The sequence below is a fragment of the Aotus nancymaae genome, unplaced genomic scaffold (genome assembly GCF_030222135.1).
Source record: "Aotus nancymaae isolate 86718 unplaced genomic scaffold, 86718_ANA_hifiasm-v0.15.2.pri h1tg000028l, whole genome shotgun sequence".
Taxonomy (NCBI): Eukaryota; Metazoa; Chordata; class Mammalia; order Primates; family Aotidae; genus Aotus; species Aotus nancymaae.
The window spans coordinates 26,183,716-26,203,348 of record NW_026988441.1 but is presented as its reverse complement, the minus strand read 5'-3'; the positions used below and the strand labels follow the sequence as shown (position 1 = coordinate 26,203,348).

General features: G+C 54.9%; 1 protein-coding gene across 1 annotated transcript in view; it reads left to right on the top strand.

Annotated features, from left to right (window-relative positions):
- MAU2 (MAU2 sister chromatid cohesion factor) overlaps positions 1-15,791 on the top strand; it is a 36,489-nt gene extending 20,698 nt beyond the window's left edge. The window contains exons 10-19 of the mRNA XM_012443553.2: positions 133-236; positions 1,161-1,238; positions 1,626-1,691; positions 3,865-3,951; positions 5,377-5,426; positions 5,653-5,730; positions 5,823-5,934; positions 11,419-11,509; positions 12,327-12,454; positions 12,774-15,791. Coding sequence (XP_012298976.1) covers positions 133-236; positions 1,161-1,238; positions 1,626-1,691; positions 3,865-3,951; positions 5,377-5,426; positions 5,653-5,730; positions 5,823-5,934; positions 11,419-11,509; positions 12,327-12,454; positions 12,774-12,848 — 869 coding nt within the window. The 3' untranslated portion in view covers positions 12,849-15,791. The remainder of the gene's footprint in view (positions 1-132; positions 237-1,160; positions 1,239-1,625; positions 1,692-3,864; positions 3,952-5,376; positions 5,427-5,652; positions 5,731-5,822; positions 5,935-11,418; positions 11,510-12,326; positions 12,455-12,773) is intronic.
- The last annotated feature ends 3,842 nt before the right edge of the window (positions 15,792-19,633 follow it).

Genomic DNA, 19,633 nt, shown 5'->3' with positions numbered 1-19,633 from the left:
GGACTGGGGAGATGATGCGGGGGGTGCCTGGCCAGTATGGCAGGAGACAGGAATGAGGTGGGGGCATGGTGGGCTGGGGTTGGCGCCTTCTCCAGCCTCCCCTGCCTGCTCATCCCCAACTCTCGCCCACAGTGCTGGACTGCAGCCCCATCCTGTCGTCCTTCCAAGTGATCCTGCTAGAGCACATCATCATGTGCCGCCTCGTCACAGGTCACAAGGCCACGGCACTTCAGGAGGTAAGGCTGGGCAGTGCACAAGTGGCAGGAAGGCCCAGGAGTTTGTTGGGTCTCAGCAGTGTCAGACAAGAGACTGAATTCGCCAAGTGCACACTGGCCAATTCAGCCAACGCTAGCCCATCCTGCTGTCTCGCTGTCAGCCAGGGTTTCTCAGCCCTACATAGGCACCACTGATCAGAGAATCTCATACAAAAACCAGTGGAGGCCAGGTGTAGTGACTCACGCCTGTCATCCCAGCACTTTGGGAGCCTGAGGCAGGTGGATCATTGAGGTCAGGAGTTTGCGACCAGCCTGGCCAACATGGCGAAACCCCGTCTCTACTGAAAATACAAAAATTAGCCAGGTGTGGTGGCAGGCGCCTATAATCCCACTGTTACTTGAGAGGCTAAGGCAGGCAAATCACTTGAACCTGGGAGGCGGAGGTTGCAGTGAGCCAAGATCACACCACTGCACTCCAACCTGGGCAATAGAGTGAGACTCTGTCTCAAAAAAAAAAACCAAACAAACTGATGGGCCACGGCCCAAAAGCTTGCACGCCAAGAGAATAGCATACATGGTCTCTGGAAATTTGGGGGTCCCTTGATAGTGATTCTTATACCCCACCCTGCCATTAGGAACGCTCTCTACCCCCAGTGCCCACCCTCCTGAGAGGGGATGGGGGCCTTGAGTAGGCCAGAGATCCTTTACGGCCCAGACACCTGTTAGACAGGGTGGAGGAGGCGAGTAACAGACAAGGGTCCTTGTCCACAGTGGGGTCCAGGCTGCCCTTTGCCCTCATGGGGGACGTGTCTGCTGGGGCTTTGTACCCCAGTTTGGGCAGATGGGACATGGGCTCACCCACCAGGTATGGGGTCTCCCCAGTGCTGCTCAGACGCCAGGTCCCAGGTCACAGTCTTGTGACGGCAGCACACACTCTCCCGGCAGATCTCCCAGGTCTGCCAGCTGTGCCAGCAGTCCCCCCGGCTCTTCTCCAACCACGCAGCACAGCTGCACACACTGCTGGTGAGTAATCCCGTGACGGCACCCCAGGAGAATCCAGAATGTTCCCAGTAAGTAAGCACCTAACCAGGTCGAGAACGTTCCCAGTGAAGAACCCCCTGACAGCACCCCAATCAGAATCTGGAATGTTCCCATAGGTAATCACATAACCTCCCCAGGCAGGATCTGGAATGCTTCCAGTGAGCATCCTGTCCCACCCCATTCTGGCTTGGGTCTGAAAGACGGGGACAGTGAGCATGTTACCTGCCTTGCAGCTGACTCGGTAGAGCCATTGTCATACTCCTCCAGGGCAGCCGTGTAGGCCCCGGGCACACCGCATGGTCTCTCATCTGAGTCCTCAGTGGGAGCTCCCCAGGGGCCGGCCCTGATGACACCACCACCTTCTTCCAGGGCCTGTACTGTGTCTCTGTCAACTGCATGGACAACGCGGAAGCCCAGTTCACCACAGCCCTTCGGGTAAGGTGCCGGCCCTCCTTGCTGCTGGGGCGGGCCACACTTCTGAGTAAGGAGTCGGGTGTGGTCTGTGATGAGGACAGCTGTTGCGCTAGGTCAGCTACGCAAAGCCACAGCACCAGAGGCGATGCACAGTCATCAGCCTATGCCGGCCCTGGCAGTGACACACTGTTTATCCAGATAAGGGGGCACTATGGGGCCAGGGGCTTCCTGAGCTGACCCGAGGGCAGACGTGAGGGAGAGGTATGACATGTCTGGGGACGCTACTTTAGTGCCTGAGTGGGAGCTCTTGCGGCACCCACCCCGAAGGCTGGATTGGCTCCAGTGTCAGCTGACGACTCAGAGCCACCCTGGGTTCAGGGTTCCCCTGGAGAGTGATGGAGCTGGGCCACCGCCCAGGTGCTCTGTGGGCAGAGAAGGACTCCTGGCCTCAGACGGGGGCCCTGCCAAGCCCTGGAAGAAGGTTGGAAGAAGCCCAGAGTGGGACCATTGTGTCCCCACCTCAGCCTCAACCTCCTCACTGGAAATAGGGCTATGGACGCCTTTTTCCTGGTGATTCTAGGAAGGGCCCTGAGGAGAGGTGTCAGGGAGCAGGGGCTGCTCTGTCTGCCACTCAAGCAAGGTCACCGGGGAGTCCTGTGCCCTGACTGTGGGGCAGGGTGCAGGCCTGTGGGTACTACCCTGACTGTGGTGCAGGGTACAGGCCTGTGGGTACTGCCACCCCTGCCACTGGCCTCAGGTGCACAGGAGCCCTGACATGCAGACAGCATGCTTGGGTGGGAAGAGCTGGCTCAGCACCCACTCCTCTGCCCCCTCGCCTCATTCCCAGAACCATTCCTCACTCTGATTGCAGCAGGGCCAGGATTCCCTTTGTGCCTCGCCATCCTGCCATCTCTGTCTGCGTCTCACTCCCCATAAGTGGTTGCTGCTGCTGGCTTGGTTCCACGTCAAGCTTCCACGGCCATGTACCCTAAGGAGTCCTCACCCCAGGATCGAAAGAGCTTCTTTTTCATGGCCCACCCAGGAGTGATGTGGCCAGGATGCAACCCCAACCCCACTAACCCCGAACACATGCGCCACCTCCTGTGACCCTGCAACAAATATCCCCCACCTTGCTGTGTCTCAGAGCATCCATGCTTGGTTCAGGAGATCCTCTGGGCCTCCTGGCTGTGCACCAGGAGAGGGTCTGTACCAGTGGGGTCTGTACTTCCTGGGCTCATTCCACCTGTTGCCCAGCCCCACTGGAAACCAGGGTCTGGGCAGGGCTTGAGCCACATAGAGCGGTCCCTGTCTTGATGATCTCATTTCCCAACAAGAGCCAGGGGCCATGGTCCATCCACCACCTGTCATCCTCAGCATTTCTGGCCCCCGACACAGCATTACCCACCTCTGGAGCGGGGCCTGTGCTGGTCCCCTCTGGGACAACAGCTCCCCTCTTCCCCTCCTCCCCGCATGAAGAGTGATCCCCACCCAGGACCAGCATGTGCCTCAATGGCAGTGGACACCTGGGTCCCACAGGTTGCTGGCTGTGGCCCGGAGGAAGGGTCCACCAGGTCTCTGTCCTGAGAGACAGCAGAAAATGGACCAAAACCCAACGTGTTCTGAGGATGGGATCGGCATGGCTGGTTTGTTTTTTTGTTTTTTGTTTTTTTGAGACAGAATCTCTTTCTGTCACTCAGGCTGGAGTGCAGTGGTGTGGTCTCAGCTCACTGCAACCTCCTCCTCCCCAGTTCAAGCAATTCTCCTGCCTCAACCTCCTGAGTAGCTGGGACTTCATGAGTGCAGGCACGCACCACCACACCCAGCTATTTTTTGTGTTTTTAGTAGAGATGGGGTTTCACCATGTTGGCCAAGATGGTCTCGATCTCTTGACCTCGTGATCCACCCACCTCAGCCTCCCAAAGTGTTGGGATTACAGGTGTGAGCCACTGCTCCCGGCCTCTGGTTTTCCCCTTCTCTGTTCTCTAACTGCTCCATAAGGCAGACAATGGTTTATAATGAGAAGAATTGATAGCTGTGTTACCCTTGGGTTTAGGAGGCCAGGCAAGTGTATTTGAAATGAAAAGAACAAGTCTTTTCTGAAGTAGTTTCCGTGGAGATTGTGGGTGGCCCTGACACTGCCACGTGGGTCACAGCACCCGGCCCAGCCTCCTAATGTCCCCGTCTCCCGTTCCAGCTCACCAACCACCAGGAGCTGTGGGCCTTCATCGTCACCAACCTGGCGAGTGTGTATATACGGGAAGGAAATAGGCACCAAGAGGTAGTAGGTGACATGCTTCATGTTTGGTATCCTTTCTCTCCGTTCTCTTCTTTTTGGGGAATCGGGGTTGTCCTGGGCACCAGCAAATCTCAGCAAACAGCAAACCCCAGTGTGTTCACCTTTTAAGAGATGGGCTGCACTCGACACAGAGGCACACAGGGTGACCCAGAGGTGGATCGAGGGAGGCCAGGTCTGGGACAACAACATTCCCATAGCCACAGAACACTTCTCTCTGGCAAAGAAACCAAGCTGTATGAATCCCACAGACAAAGTCTTGTAGCCCAATCATTTTGCTCTAGGATATCGGCCAGGCCTTGAGGCCCAGTCCTAAGGGGCAGCAGCTGGGGCACCTTGTCCCCAGGTTGTACTGGTGCCCCTGCAGGGTCAGGGACCCTCACTGGCTCCAGTGTTGGGTAGGGGCACCCAGGGTTGTCCTCATAGGCCAAGCACCCTTACGTGGACTTCTGAGCCAGTGCTCACAAGAGTCAGGTTCCCTCTGCAGTTCCTCTCAGCCCTAGGATCTTCCATCAGCCCTGGGATCCCCACTCAGCCCTAGGATCCTCTTATCAGCCCCCGGGATTCCCTCTTCAGCCCTGGGATCCCCCTCAGTCCTGGGATTCCCTCCTCAGCCCTGGGATCTCCCTCAGCCCTAGGATGTCCCTCAGTTCTAGTATCCCTTTCAACCCTCGGAGTCTGCCTCCAAAGTGTCTCAGGCCTAGGGCAGTGGCTCATGCCTGTAATCCCAGCACTTTGGGAAGCTAAGGCAGGAGGATCCCTTGAGGTCAGGAGTTAAAGACCTGGGCAACATAGTGAGTCCCCATCTCTGCAAAAAAATTTTTTAAATAACCCAGTGTGGGTGTGCAGGCCTGTGGTCCCAACTACTTGGGAGGCTGAGACAGGAGAATCACTTGAGCTAAGGAGGTTGAGGCTACAGCGAGCGAGCCATGATCCAACCCTGGCTGGGTCATCTGATGCCACATGTGGGCTCTCAGTGTTCCCCTGAGTCTCTGCAGCCAGAGGGCATCTAAAATACTAGATCACGCCCCCATCAGAGCCTCACGGGGTCCCTGCACCTCCAGAGAAATTCCATTCACCCCCACCAACCCACAGGGCTCATGGGCCCCAGCCTGCCAATCTGCCCACTGCCCCTCAGCGTCACTCTGACCATACAGAAGCCTCCTGGACACCCAGGCCCCCGTCACCTACCACAGGACAGGGTGGCACAGGCAGGGCCGGTTGAGGGTGTGAGGGTCCTGCCCCTGGCCTTTCTCACCAGAGACCACTCTTGCTGGTCAGTCACCAGGCTCTACCTGGTCAGCCACAGTCCCTACAGGAGTGTAGAGAAATGCCCATGTACTGCAGTGCATCGGGGGGGACCTTTCCTCTGTGGAAATGCAGAATGGTGCTGACTGGCTCTTCCTCCCCTAGCTCTACAGTCTGCTGGAGAGGATCAACCCAGACCACAGCTTCCCTGTCAGGTGAGCCACTCCAGGCGCCACTCCACACATCCCCTAAGCTCCCCGTGCTCTTTGAGTGGGGCCCCCAACTGCCTTTTGCACCCTGACACCCCACACCCCTCCTCACAGACAGTCTGCAGCAGGGGGCTCTCGGAAATCCCTCCCCTGCCTCCTGCCCACTGCCGTTTTGTAAACCTGCTGCTTTATCTAAATCCCCACCCCACGTGACACTGCACTCTCCCCGCAGCTCGCACTGTCTCCGAGCAGCTGCCTTCTATGTGCGAGGGCTCTTCTCCTTCTTCCAGGGACGCTACAATGAGGCCAAGTGAGTGCAGGGCAGAGGGCAGCGGGTGGGCTGTGATCAGGGTGGCCCAGGCCCCGTCCTGCAGGCATCCGCATCTGCGTTCTCCTTGTCAGGCGATTTCTGCGGGAAACTCTGAAGATGTCCAATGCCGAGGACCTGAACCGGCTCACGGCCTGCTCCCTCGTTCTCCTGGGCCACATCTTCTACGTGCTGGGAAACCATAGAGTGAGTGCCCTGGCCTGGGCCCCTTGCTTGGGTGCCTGTGGGGCTGGCTGAGGGACAGGAGCCAGCCAGCAGCCTAGGGGCAGCATGGCACTGTTCATCCTATGCCCCTCAAAGAGTGTGTCTAGGTGGGCACCCTGGCTGCCAGTCTGGGCAGGCAGGGGCAGGGGAGCTGGGCACCCACGGAGGATGTGGGGGGCAGGCAGGAGGCCCAATGGGTGTGGCCTCAGACATCAGGCAGGCAGAGCTCCAGGGGTCAGGGGAGCTGAAGCCAGGGCCAAAGAAGCTGCCCTGAGCTGGTAGGGATGACACAGGCACCCCATCCTGTGGACACCTAAGGGGCAGGGAGATACCTCCTCTCAGCCAGAATCCCAAACATTTCATCCTTGCCTGGCATGCAACAGCATCCTCTCAGGGTACGAGTGGCCCCTGGGGTTGGTCCCCACCCAAAGCCAGCTGGTCTCTGACGGGACCAGCCGCCTCAGTCCTTCTGTCAATTCCTCACCTACTCTTACCCACCTGATCTCACAAGGTCTTGAATTTTCTTTCCTTTTTTTTTTTTTAATTTTGAGATGGAGTTTCGCTCTTATGGCCCAGGCTGAAGTGGTGCAATGGCGCGATCTCTGCTCACCACAACCTCTGCCTCCCCGATTCAACTGATTTTCCTGCCTCAGCCTCCCGAGTAGCTGAGATGACAGGCATGCACCACCACACCCAGCTAATTCTGTGTGTGGTTTTTGTTTTTTTTTTGTTTTTTATTTTTTTGAGACAGAGTCTCGCTCTGTTACCCAGTCTGGAGTTCAGTGGCATGATCTCTGCTCACTACAACCTCCATCTCCTGGGTTGAAGCAATTCTCCTGTCTCAGCTGCCCGAGTAGCCGGGACTACAGCTGCACACCACCACGACTCGGCTAATTTTTTGTATTTTTAGTAAAGACAGGGTTTCACCATGTTAGGCAGGATGGTAATTTTGTATTTTTAGTAGAGACGGGGTTTATCCCTATTGGTCAGGCTGGTCTCAAACTGCCAACTTCAGGTGATCCACTTGCCTCAGCCTCCCAAATTGCTGGGATTATAGGCATGAGCCACCATGCCCAGCCTTTTTTGTTTGTTTATTTATTTTATTATTATTTTTTAGAAAATATTTTGGCCAGGCACAATGGCTCACACCTGTAATCCCAGCACTTTGGGAGGCCAAGGCGGATGGATCACCTGAGGTCAGGAGTTCAAGACCAGCCTGGCCAACATAGTGAAACCTCATCTCTACTAAAAATACAAAAATAGTTGGGCACGGTGGTGGGCACCTATGCTGCTTGGTAGGCTGAGGCACGAGAATCACTTGAACCCAGGAGGCGGAGGTTGCAGTGAGCTGAGATTGTACCACTGCACTCCAGCCTGGGTGACAGAGTGAGACTGTGTCTCAGAAAAAAAAAGATATTTTTGGGTTGGGTGCTCTGTCATGCCTGTAATCCCAGCACTTTTGGAGGCCAAGGCAATAGATCACCTGAGGTCAGGAGTTCAAGACCAGCCTGGCCAACATAGTGAAACCCCATCTCTACTTAAAATGCAAAAATTAGACATTGTTGTGCACATCTGTAGTCCCAGCTACTTGGGAGGCTAAGACAGGAGAATTGCTTGAACCCAGCAGGCGGAGGTTGCAGTGAGCTGAGGTCACGCCACTGCATTCCATCTAGCCTAGGTGAGAGCAAAACTCGTCTCAAAAAAAAAAAAAAAAAAAGATACTTTTGGCCAGACAGTGACTCATTGCCTGTAATCCCATCACTTTGGGAGACTGATCGGGGAGAGTCACTTGATCCCAGGAGTTCAATACCACCAGCCTGGGCCACCTAGCAAGACTTTTTTTTTTTTTTCTTTTTCGAGGCCAAGTCTTAATCCATCACCCAAGTTGGAGTGCAGCGGCATGATCTCAGCTCAGCTCACAGCCACCATTGGCCTGCCAGGCTCAAGCGATCCTCCCACCTCAGCCTCCCAAGTAGGTGGGGCCACAGGTGTGTGTCACCATGCTCAGCTAATTTTTTGTATTTTTGGTAGAGACCAGGTCTCCATGTTGCCCACACTGGTCTCAAGCTCCTGAGCTCAAGCAGTCCACCCACCTCAGCCTCCCAAAGTGCTAGGATTACAGCGTAACCCACTGCGCCTGGCCCTAGAGATGCTATCTCTTAAAAAAATAATAATGTTATTTTCCAGCCCGGCACAGTGGTTCAGGCCTATAATCCCAACACTTTGGGAGTCAGAGGTGGAAGGGTCTTTTGAGGGCAGGAATTCAAGATCAGCCTGGCGGGGTATGGTGACTTACCCCTGTAATCCCAGCACTTTGGGAGGCTGAGGCAGGCGGATCACAGGTCAGGAGTTTGAGACCAGCCTGGCCTATAACATAGTGAAACCCTGTCTCTACTAAAAATGTAAAAATTAACCGGGTGTTGTGGTACACACCTGTAATCCCAGCTACTCAGGAGGCTGAGGCAGGAGAATCACTGGAACCCAGAAGGCAGAGGTTGCAGTGAGCCGATACGGCACCATTGCACTTCAGCCTGGGTGACAAAATGAGACTCCATCTCAAAACAAAAGCAAAAAAGATCAGCCTGACCAACATAGTGAGAGCCATCTCCACAAAAACCAAGGAAAAAAATTAGCCAGGTGTGGTGACTCATGCCTGTGGTCCCAGCTAATTGGGAGGCTGAGGTGGGAGGATCTCTTAGCCCAGGGGGTTGAGGCTGCATGAACTGTGATCATGTTACTGTACTCCAGCCTGGACAACATAGTGAGACACTGTCTCAAAAAAAACAACTTGTTATTTTTCTAGATTATAAAATGTGACATGTCCATTATTAGAAGGCTGAGAAGCAGAACAGAAAAAAATTGCACGTCTTCTATCATCCAGCCCTTCCCACTGCCCACCCCTCCCACGTGGAGGTTTTGCTTATCAGCCTATTTGGTAATTTTTTTTTTTTTTTTGAGACAGAGTCTTTCTTGAGTTTTTTGTATATGGATACAAAAAAAAAAAAGAGAGAATCTTGCTCTGTTGCCCATGCTGGAGTGTAGTGGCATGATCTTGGCTCACTGCAACCTCCACCTCCCAGGTTCCAGTGATTCGCCTGCTTCAGCCTCCCGAGTAGCTGGGATTACAGGCGCACGCCACCACACCTGGCTAAATTTTGTATTTTGAGTAGAGACAGGGTTTTGCCATGTTGGTTAGGCTGGTCTCAAACTCTGGACCTCAGGTGATCTGCCCACCTCGGCCTCCCACAGTGTTGGGATTACAGGCGTGAGCCACCAGATAATTTTATATTTGCCTTCTCCACACCACTGTATTGGAAGCTTTTTTGAAGCAGCATCTACTCTGTAGTTTAGCCATCCTCACTGTAGCCATTTCCATGGGACAGATAATGCAGGATGTGTGTCTTGGCCTGTAAAGTTTCATGTGGTCTGAGGGCTCCCTCAGCGTGGACACTATTAACAAACTTGGTGCCACCCCACCCCCACCCCTCCCACACACACACAACTTGTGGTAAGCCTTTGCAGAGGCCAACAAATGGGCCCTGCATATCCGGTCCTGGTGGGCCTTGGCCTCAACTCTGGGGATGCCACCACCCTGTCAAAACCTGTAGCTGGCTCCTTCTAGAATGTGCTGTCCCTCTGCCCTCAGCCTCTGAGCACAGTAAGGGCTGTGTGTCCCCACTGGACAGTGCAGGTAGCCTGGGGTTATGTCAGGTGGGAAGACTAAGGTCACACAGCCCCACACTGCAGTCCCAGGACTGGAACCCAGACCTCACTGGCTCTTGTTTGTGTAGAAGATCCCTGGAGCAGGAAAGGAGGGTGGAGCATCCCCTTGGCTGCCACTCCTGGCCCATGTTTTAGGTTTCGCTGGGCGTCTCACAGAGCTCGTTTAGGAATCTCCCTCTGCTCCCTGTGTTCCTGGGCCCTTATCGGGAGACAGGCTGCTCCCAAGAACCCTCAGACCACGGTCCTGGCCTCAAGTGACTCCAGATCTCAGGGAGACACAGCCAGACACAGCCAAGTCAGTCCTGTGAGGTCAGGCTGGGGGCATCCAGAAAGGCAGCAGCCTTGGGGGCCTGGATGGTATTGGTGCAGACAGGGCAAGGTTGACCAGGCAGGAGCTACCGCAGAGATGGGCATCACAGCAGCCGGCACACAAGTGCCAGAGCAGAAGGCTGAATGGCCAAGATGGGCTCAGGTGAGGATCCAGGGGCCCAGAAGAGCTTGGGATGCCCTGTCCTGGGCCTGTTAGGCTAGAGTGTCCACAAGCATAGGACACCTCCCAGGATCACTCAAGTGTTCAAAACCAGATTCTGTGGGGCATCCCAAGCTATTGGGGGAACCTACCTGGGAGAGCTGAGGGAGGACTCTCCTTCCCCAGGCTGTTTTCAGACAGAGGCCCTTGGCTTTCTGCAGAGAGCCCAGCCCAGCTCCCAGCAAGCCAGCCACCCCCAGGCCTAGCAGAGGAGAGCAGTTTTTCTTGCTTGAAGTTTCAGAAGGGCTTGGTGAATTTTAAAATCTCTGAGACCCACCTGGATCTCACTTTCAAGGTGCAGCCACAGGACAGCATAGTGTTGTTGGGCTTTGTGTCTCTGCAGAAGCATCCCTGCACTCTGGAGGAGTATCTGGTGGCGTTGAAGCCAGGTCTCAGGAGTCGGCTTTGGGGATGTGTCCATCTTGGCTTCCCAAGTGCTCCTTAGACTGCCGAAGTCACCATCTAGGGAATTCTCCCGGCCTTACCTGAACCCCACATCCAGGCTGACGGGGCTCAGAGTCCTCGGCCCGGTCAGAGTCAGACCAGCACTGCTGGTCGCCATGTAGTCTGTGTGGCACAGGCTCTTGTCTGCCGGCTCCAGGCCCTCACCATGGCGACAGGGACGGGCGTTTATGGCCCCTGATGGCTCTTACTGAGTTCTTCTGCCACATCCTGAGGATGCTAGGGCTGCAAGTGGGAGTGGCCCTGTGTAGTCACGAGGCAGGGAGTCAGGCTTGGAGGATTCCTGCATGCTGGTTCCCCCAGAGCCCCCACCTGTCTGTGGGGGCCTCCCATGAGAGCCAACTCAGGTGTAGAAGACAAACTGGAGGGGCTGCTGCCCTCTCAGGACTTGGAATCCTAAATGAATCTGCATTTCTGGTCAGCCCCCATTGTGGGTCCAGGGCTAACTGCCATCAATGCTTTTTCTTCACTTGAAAAGGCAGAAGCACCCAGAGTTGTCCATTGTCCATGCCCCTGTGAGAAGGTACCTGCAAAGCCAGGAGTGAGGGCAGTTTATTTTTCAGTGGTATTTCAGAGAGGGCCATTTGAGATGGGCTCTGAGGTAGGCATAAGAGTTCGCCAGATACAGGAAGAGGGCACAACCTGGGCTGGATTCGGTAGGTGGGTTCCAGGCTATCCCCACCCCAACCTGGGCTGGGTTCAGCAAGTGGGGTCCGGGCTCCTCACTCCTTCTCACTGCTCTTGGTTGACAGGAGAGTAACAACATGGTGGTTCCCGCCATGCAGCTGGCCAGCAAGATCCCAGACATGTCGGTACAGCTGTGGTCATCAGCACTGCTGAGAGGTGAGTGCAGTGGCCACCCCTCCTCCCCGTCCCCAGCCTGGCCCTCCCCAGAGATCAGGGCTGCTGTGCACGTCCTGCTCAGCCTTGGCTCGGACTAGGCCTCAATGGGCTATAGCCCTGGTTCTGGCATGGGTAGGGGGTGCTCCTCCAGGAGGCCCTGGTTGAGGTCAGTGAGTGCATTTGTGGCATCTGCTTGACTCAGGGTCTGGTTCAGTCTCTACAGGACCCAGAGGCCGCTACTTGGCATCTGGTAGACTTGGGCTGTGAGCCATGGCTCTCTCAGCCTTGCTCCTTCCCGGGAAAGCAGACAACAGCCATGCCTGTTGGGTAGGGCTGGCCAATGTGCCCAGGGAGCAGGGCAGGCACTCAACGAGCATCAATGCTGTTACCGCAGCTCCTCCATTTCCAGGTTAGGAAACTGAGGTCCAGAGACTCAACCGAGGCCCTGGGGAGGTGACAGGAGATGGGGTGCTTCATGTGCAGTGGGCTCCCGGGCTGCTGCCTCAGGATCAGTGTCAGGCATTGTGCCCCAGTGAGCACTTGTTTGCCTGAGGGCAGGCCATGGGCTCCCTGAAGGGCTGGTGGGGAGCCTGGTATTGGGCTTTCACTGCCCAGCCAGCCCTGTTCTGCCCTATGAGGGCGACTGGCGCATGGGCTTTGTGATCCCAAGATGGGGCTCAGGGCCAGTGACGTGCCAGGCACCCAGAGATCCACTGGCGCAGCTGGGACTTGACCTTGGGGCTCCACCTGCACCCAGTGGGAGGGCCTGGGCAGTGACAGGGCAAGGCAGGCCCCCATGCTCATGTCGCACTCTCAGACCTGAATAAAGCCTGTGGGAACGCCATGGATGCCCATGAGGCCGCCCAGATGCACCAGAACTTCTCGCAGCAGCTGCTTCAGGACCACATTGAGGCCTGCAGCCTCCCCGAACACAACCTCATCACGGTACGGGTGTGGGGTGCGTGGGGATGGGATCTCAGACCAGCGGGCTCCCCACCTGCAAGAGGAAGGTGCAGCTTGGCCCCTATTTGTCTTTGTCCGACAAACCCTAACTCAGCCTCAGGAGCTCCCTCTAATGGGGGAGACGGCTGCAGGCACCGCCACCCAAGCAGGGGACGCAGGTGCCTCCTCAGGGCTCGTTGGACTGGGGCGTGGAGAACAGAATCCTGGCTGGGTGAGCAGCCCAAGGAGGGTAGCATTCCAGCCTCTTCTTCCCTGGGAACGGCCCACAGTGCCTCACTCGCATGTCCTCTCCTCCCCACAGTGGACGGACGGTCCACCTCCCGTGCAGTTCCAAGCTCAGAATGGACCCAACACCAGCCTGGCCAGCCTCCTGTGAGGCCCGGATGGGGCCGTCCAGCTCCGCAGGGCCTGTGTGTCTCCGGCTTCCACCCAGATGGCACTCAAGCTTGCCCCCGAGGCATGCTTCCTTCCTGACTGTCTCTAGAGCTTCCAAGTCCTGGGAATGTGCAGGGCCAGTCCCTGCCCTCCCAGGAGGGGTGGCGGCCGTTGCCACCGCAGAGGCTCACAGGTGGCACTCAGGCGCCATCTCTCCAGAGCCACCCTTCAGAGTGGACCTCAGTGCCTCAGTCCTGCCTCTGCATCTGGGTCATGTTGGCCAGGAGCAGGGTGCAGGCCCCTGGCAGATCCTGATCCTGTGTGCCAGGGCGGGTGGTGCCCCAGGGGCACCGTGCCTGACTCCATCGCCCAGGCCTTCATGCCGAGCAGGTGGAGTGTTTCCTCTGCTCAAGGCAGTTTCCAGAATGCGGATGCCAGTTTCTGGCCTGAATTTGGAGGGAAGAAGTGATGGCCCGCGTGCGGGACAAAGCACAGATCCCAGCACTTTTCCCAGCTTTCTCTCCAGCGTCGGTCCCTGCAGCAGCTGGGGCCTCTGGTCAGGAACCCTCAGGGACCCAGGAACTCAGCTTCCAAACATCTGCACCTTGACTGGACTCGCCATCCCATCATGGGGGGTGCAGGTGATCGTAAACATGGGTGTGCGTGTGTATGCACACGGGTGTGCAGTGAAGATCCATGGAGCTGGAGCTGGGAGCTGAGGCTCCTGTTGCACCAGCCACCTTCCCCCGTCCTTTGGCTGCTGAGGGGTAGGAAGTAGGGGAGCGGTTCCTCTCCCAAATTTAAGATCACCTCCTCAGCTAGCTTAGGGTGCATGGCATGGCCCCACCCCCAGATCTGGAGCACAGGGACTTTGTTCCTGGCAGATCTGTGGCCTTCCCTGCAGAGGATGTCTGTGGGCAGTGGGTCAGCCTCCTGGTCCCCTACCCTCCCTGTCTCCCCTGCCAGGTCTCTGGGGCACAGTGTGAAACCCCCTCCCTAGCCGGGCCCCAGGGAGCTTCTCCTGGGTCCAGAGAGCAGTGTTTGGTTTTATCCACTTAGAGATAATCAGGAGGTTACAATGTGGCATTGGGAGGTGGGGTCAGGGGTTAAGACATCAGTGGCAGGCGTCAGGGCTCAAGACACCACCTCCTCCAGCTTCTGGAGCCCAGGAGCTTTTCCCTACTGCAGGTGGTGGGGGTCCTGCTCGGCAGAGTAGGTGGTGGTTTCAAGTCTTGTTACCCTCGCTCTGTGGAGCTGCCTCTGGGAGCTTCCGCGTCTGTGACTGAAGGGACGCTGGATTGCTCAGGTCAGCTGCTCAGGATCCCCAGGCTGGGCGTGCCTTAGCCAAAGGCAGGGCTGTCAATAACCCCCTTCCTCACTGGCTACCACCCGCAGCCAGGCTGACATCAGCACCAGTGACAGGCTGGTCAGAGGGACAGGGATGGACCACCACCATCTCTGGGTCACTGGGGGAGAGCCTGACCCTGTCTGTGCTACCCAGTGCCGCCTCCAGGCCCATGAGGCCAATAGGAGAGCGTGTGGCACTGGCCCACAAGCTGTCCCTGTCCCGACTTCCAAGCCATGGCCTCTGCAGGCTCCACCTTGAAGGAACCTCCCAGGTCCTCCCCTTCATCCCTGATGCCACCACCTGTGTCTCCACAATATGCTCCTGCCCACCTGGGCCCCGCATTGTCCGACCCCTGCACACCACACTCACGTCACCACAACGTGCGTCATGTTCGTCCCCATCTATTTATTTAAGCCTTTCTTTGCTTGTAGGGCATTTTGTATGTAGAGCAGTTGAAAACAGAACCTCAGAACTTAACATCTGCCCTGATGTTAAAGTGCTTTTCATGACCACCCTGTTATCTATGTATATGTAAAGTTAAGGAGGAGATCTTAAGTTTACAATTAAAAACTCAGTACTCGATATTTAATATTCTACTCGAGCTTTATGGAAGCCAAATCGTGCGTGTGTGTGTGTGTATGTGTGTGTGCGCGCGCGTGCGTGTGTGTGCAAGCTTTGAACCTCCTTCCACGGCCACATCTGGTGACACAAAGCTTTTGATAAGTACCTTCCTGTGGGTCACTCAGCGCCTCATAGCATCTCTTTCAATTGCAAGAATAGAGGCCAGATAACAGTCACACATGCCTGTAGTCCCAGCTAACTGGGGGTGCTGAGGCAGGAGAATCACGAGCCCGGGAGATTGAGGCTGCAGTAAGCGTGATGGCCACTGCACTCCAGCCTGGGTGGCAGTGAGACCTTGTCTCAAAAACAAGCAAAAACAAAACAATGGAAGGCAGACAGCAAATCCCTGAGGACACATCACACAGTGTCCTATACCTAAGTGTCGGAAAAAACAAAAACTCCAGACCCTTTGGTGTACGAGGATAAGGAGGTTGCAGAAAGGCATTCTGTTGGCAGATGAACAGCTGAAAGTTGGCCGGACCCTCCCGTATGCCTCTACCCTTGTCCTGTGGCCTGCAGGTCGGGGGGTCTGACCAGGAGGCCACCCACGGCAGGAAGTGAGGCCTATGTGTTTGCTTCAGACACAGCTGCCTCTCCCCAGCTCGGTCCCCATAGTTGCCTGCTGGTGGGCGAGGGTCCTCTCCCTGGGGTAAGCACTCCCAGCCCTGTTCATCAGAAACACGGGCAGGGAAATCGGGCCTGCCACCCAGCCCAGCATGGTGGCTCAATTTGCTGGTTGTGTTGTCTCTTCGTTTTGTTAAGGTTTTTAATAAGTACGTTTGGCATAATGTCTTTTAATGGGTTTGTAATATCGTAACGGTTTTAGCAGCCTATAACTTTTCAGCTGGTGCTTTTACTTAGGGAAAAAAACAATTTGTAAATACAGAACATTGTTTAAAAGACGTAACCATAGAACATAGCTTCCTGTTTGTGGATTTCATTTCCTATATATTCAAAGTAAAATGACTTACAGGAGCCGTGCGCTGTGTCTTTGTTTCCTCTGTGCCCTTTTCAAGCCATCCCAAAGACAGCTGCCACCCTCCCTGTCGTGCCTATGGGGGTCCCCTCTGTGGCAGGATCTTCAGCTGACAGCATGAGGATACAGTCTCCAAATCTGAGCCAGGTGACGTGATGGAAGCCTGAGTCCCCATCCCCCTCCATTGGTCATTTTCCTCTGGTCCAGCCTCACCTAGAACGGAGGGAACCCCATGCTCCATCAGCACATGAGGCTGGAATGACAAGCATCCACCACCATGCCAGTCTAATTTTTCTAAATTTTTTAGACACGGGGGTTTCACCTTGTTGCCCAAGCTGGTCTCGAACTCCTGGACTCAAGTGATCCGCCTGCTTTAGCCTCCCAAAGTGCTGGAATTACCAGTGTGAGCCACGTCGCCCAGCCTTATCCATCCTTTCATGGATAGTCTTCCCCCTTGTGGCAACTGTGAATGTTGCTTCCCCCTTGTGGCAACTGTGAATAGTGCTGCTCTGAAAACGGCTCTGTGAGTTTTGGCTGGAGCAGGTGTTTTCAATTCTCCTGGGCTTTGCCTGTATCTTTACTGTGCACAGACGGGGCCACTCAGCACACACACCAGGTGTGAGGGCCCTCATGCCGCCTCAGTTCCTCATGAGAGATACACAGGTCATCTTAGCCTCGAGCCCAAGGGGCTCAGTTGGATGTGCGACGTTTTTTGTTTTGCTATGTGTTGTTCAGAGAGAGTCTCACTCTTGCCCAGGCTGGAGTGCAGTGGCGCAATCACCTGAGCCTCACTGCAGCCTCAAACGCCTGACCCCAGGTGAGCCTCCCAAGTAGCTGGGACTGTAGGTACATGCCACCATGCCCATTTTTTGCTTGTTTGGTTTTTGGTTTTTTTGTTTGTTTGTTTTTGTTTTTTGGTTTTGTTTTTTTTGAGACAGAGTTTCGCTCTTGTTACCTAGGCTGGAGTGCAATGGCGCGATCTCAGCTCATCGCAACCTCTGCCTCCTGGGTTCAGGCAATTCACCTGCCTCAGCCTCCTGAGTAGCTGGGATTACAGGCACGTGCCACCGTGCCTAGCTAATTTTTTGTATTTTTAGTAGAGACGGGGTTTCACCATGTTGACCAGGTTGGTCTCGATCTTTTGACCTCGTGATCCACCCGCCTCAGCCTCCCAAAGTGCTGGGATTACAGGCGTGAGCCACTGTGCCCGGCCCTGTTTTTGTTTTTTTTAGACAGTTTTGCATTGTCACCCAAGCTGGAGTGCAGTGGCGCAATCTCGGCTCACTACAACCTCTGCCTCCCGAGTTCAAGTGATTCTCCTGCCTCAGCCTCCCAAGAAACTGGGACTACAGGCACCTGCCACCATGCCCAGCTAATTTTTTGTATTTTTTAGTACAGACGGTTTCACCATGTTGGCCAGGCCGGTCTCGAACTCCTGAGCTCAAGCGATCCTCCCACCTTGGCCTCCCAAAGTGCTGGGTTTCCATGTCAGCCCCGTGTGAGTGTTTGAGTTCCCACACGGTGAACACAGCACCCTCACCGTCAATGCCTGGGCTCCCTCGCCCCATCCCCACCAGCTCAGCCCAGGCAGCCTTTTCACTTAGGGTATACTCTGCTTATCTTTCCTCATCAGCTTGGATATCATCTCCTCCAGACAGACAGGCAGAGGCCCCTCTGGCCCATCTCACACCTCATCAGCATGGGATTCACATTCTGCGCCTCAGCTGGACCAAAGCACAGCGTTACGGGCCTGCCGTGGGACCAGCCGCCTTTCCAGCAAGTGTGCAGTCCCAAGCTGGGAGGTGTGAACCTGCGTATGGACAACAGGCCTATCCTGGGTGGGCCATTGTTTCACACAAAACCTACACCCAGACAGTCACCTTGTCCTGGGCTCCCAGCCGACCAGGGCCACATTGCTCCTCCTGTTGACTCATTTCCCAGTAGGCTATGCCATGTGCAGCATCCATGGGACCCTGACTCAGGAGGTAAGTGACCTTCCTTTTCCCACAACTCATGTTCTCATGCATCTCATCCCTCATCCACTTAGAGGATGAGGCAGGAGGGAGGCTGAGGCAGGAGGATTGCTTGAGCCCAGGAGGTTGAGGCTGCAGTGAGCTATGATGGTGCCACTGCACTCAAGCCCGGGCCACATTGTGAGACCCTGTCTCTCTCTTTTTTTTTTTTTTTTTTTTTTTTTTGAGACAGAGTCTTGCTCTGTTGCCCGGCTGGAGTGTAGTGACTGGATCTCGGCTCACTGCAACCTCTGCCTCCCTGGTTCAAGTGATTCCCCTGCTTCAGCCTCCTGAGTAGCTGGGACTACAGGCACATGCCACCACACCTGGCTAATTTTTTGTATTTTAGTAGAGATGGGTTTTCACCATATTGGCCAGAATGGTCTCAATCTCCTGACCTTGTGATCCGCCTGCCTCAGCCTCCCAAAGTGCTGGGATTACAGGTGTGAGCCACCACGCCCAGCTGTGAGACCCGGTCTCTAAACAAAACATAGCAAAATAATCAAAAACAAATGACAACACCTGTAGTCCCAGCTCCTTGGGAGGCAAGATGGGACAATGGCTCAGGTCCAGAAGTTCGAGACCAGCCTGGGGAACATAGCAAGCCCCTGTCTCTATAAACAATACAACATCCGCCTACAGTCCCAGTACTTTGGGAGGCCAAGGCAGGTGTATCACTTGAGGTCAGGAGTTCAAGACCAGCCTGGGCAACGTAGCAAGATCTTGTCTCTATAAAAAATTAAAAATCGGGCCAGGCTCGGTGGTTCATGCCTGTAATCCCAGCACTTTGGGAGACTGAGGTGGGCGGCTCACCTGAGGTCAGGAGTTCAAGACCAGCCTGATCAACATGGAGAAACCCTGTCTCTACTAAAAATACAAAAATTAGCCGGGGATGGTGGCAGGTGCCTCTAATCGCAGCTACTTGGGAGGCCAAGGCAGGAGAATTGCTTGAACCTGAGAGGCAGAGGTTGTGGTGAGCTGAGATCACACCATTGCACTCCAGCCTGGGCAATAAGAGTGAAACTCTGTCAAAAAAAAAAAAAAAAAAAAAAACTCTGTCTAAAAAAAAAAAGATTTAAAATCAGCTGGGTGCAGTGGCTCATGCCTGTAATCCCAGCACTTTGGGAGGCCTAGGCAGGCAGATCACCTGAGGTCAGGAGTTCAAGACCAGAGTGGCCAACGTGGCAAAACGCCATCACTACTAAAAATACAAAAATTAGTTAGACGTGGTGGTGGGCACCTCTAATCCCAGCTACTTTGGAGGTGAGCCAGGAGAATCACTTGAACCCAGGAGGCAGAGAAGGCAGTGACTCGAGATCACGCCATTGCACTCCAGCCTGGGTGACAGAGTGAGACTCCATCTTAAAAATAAAATAAACTTAATCACGCCCGTAATCCCAGAACTTTGGGAGGCCAAGGCCGGTGGATCACCTGAGGTCAGGAGGTTGAGACCAGCCTGGCCAACATGGTGAAACCCGTCTCTACAAAAAATTTTAAAAAAAATAGATGGATGTGGTGACAGGCACCTGTAATCCCAGCTACTTGAGAGGCTGAGGCACGAGAATTGCTTGAACCCAGGAGTTCAAGGCTGCAGTGAGCCATGATCGCACCACAGCACTCCAGCCTGAGGCAGAGGTTGCAGTGAGCCGAGATCATGCCACTGCATTCCAGCCTGGTCGATAAAGCAAGACTCCTAAAAAAAAAAATTTTTTTTTTCTGAATGGGCAAGATCTGGAAAAAAAATTTTTTTTTAATTTAAAATAGCCAGGCACAGTGGCAATTTTAGTGTGTGCCTATAATCCCAGCTACTCGGGAGGCTGAGGCAGAAG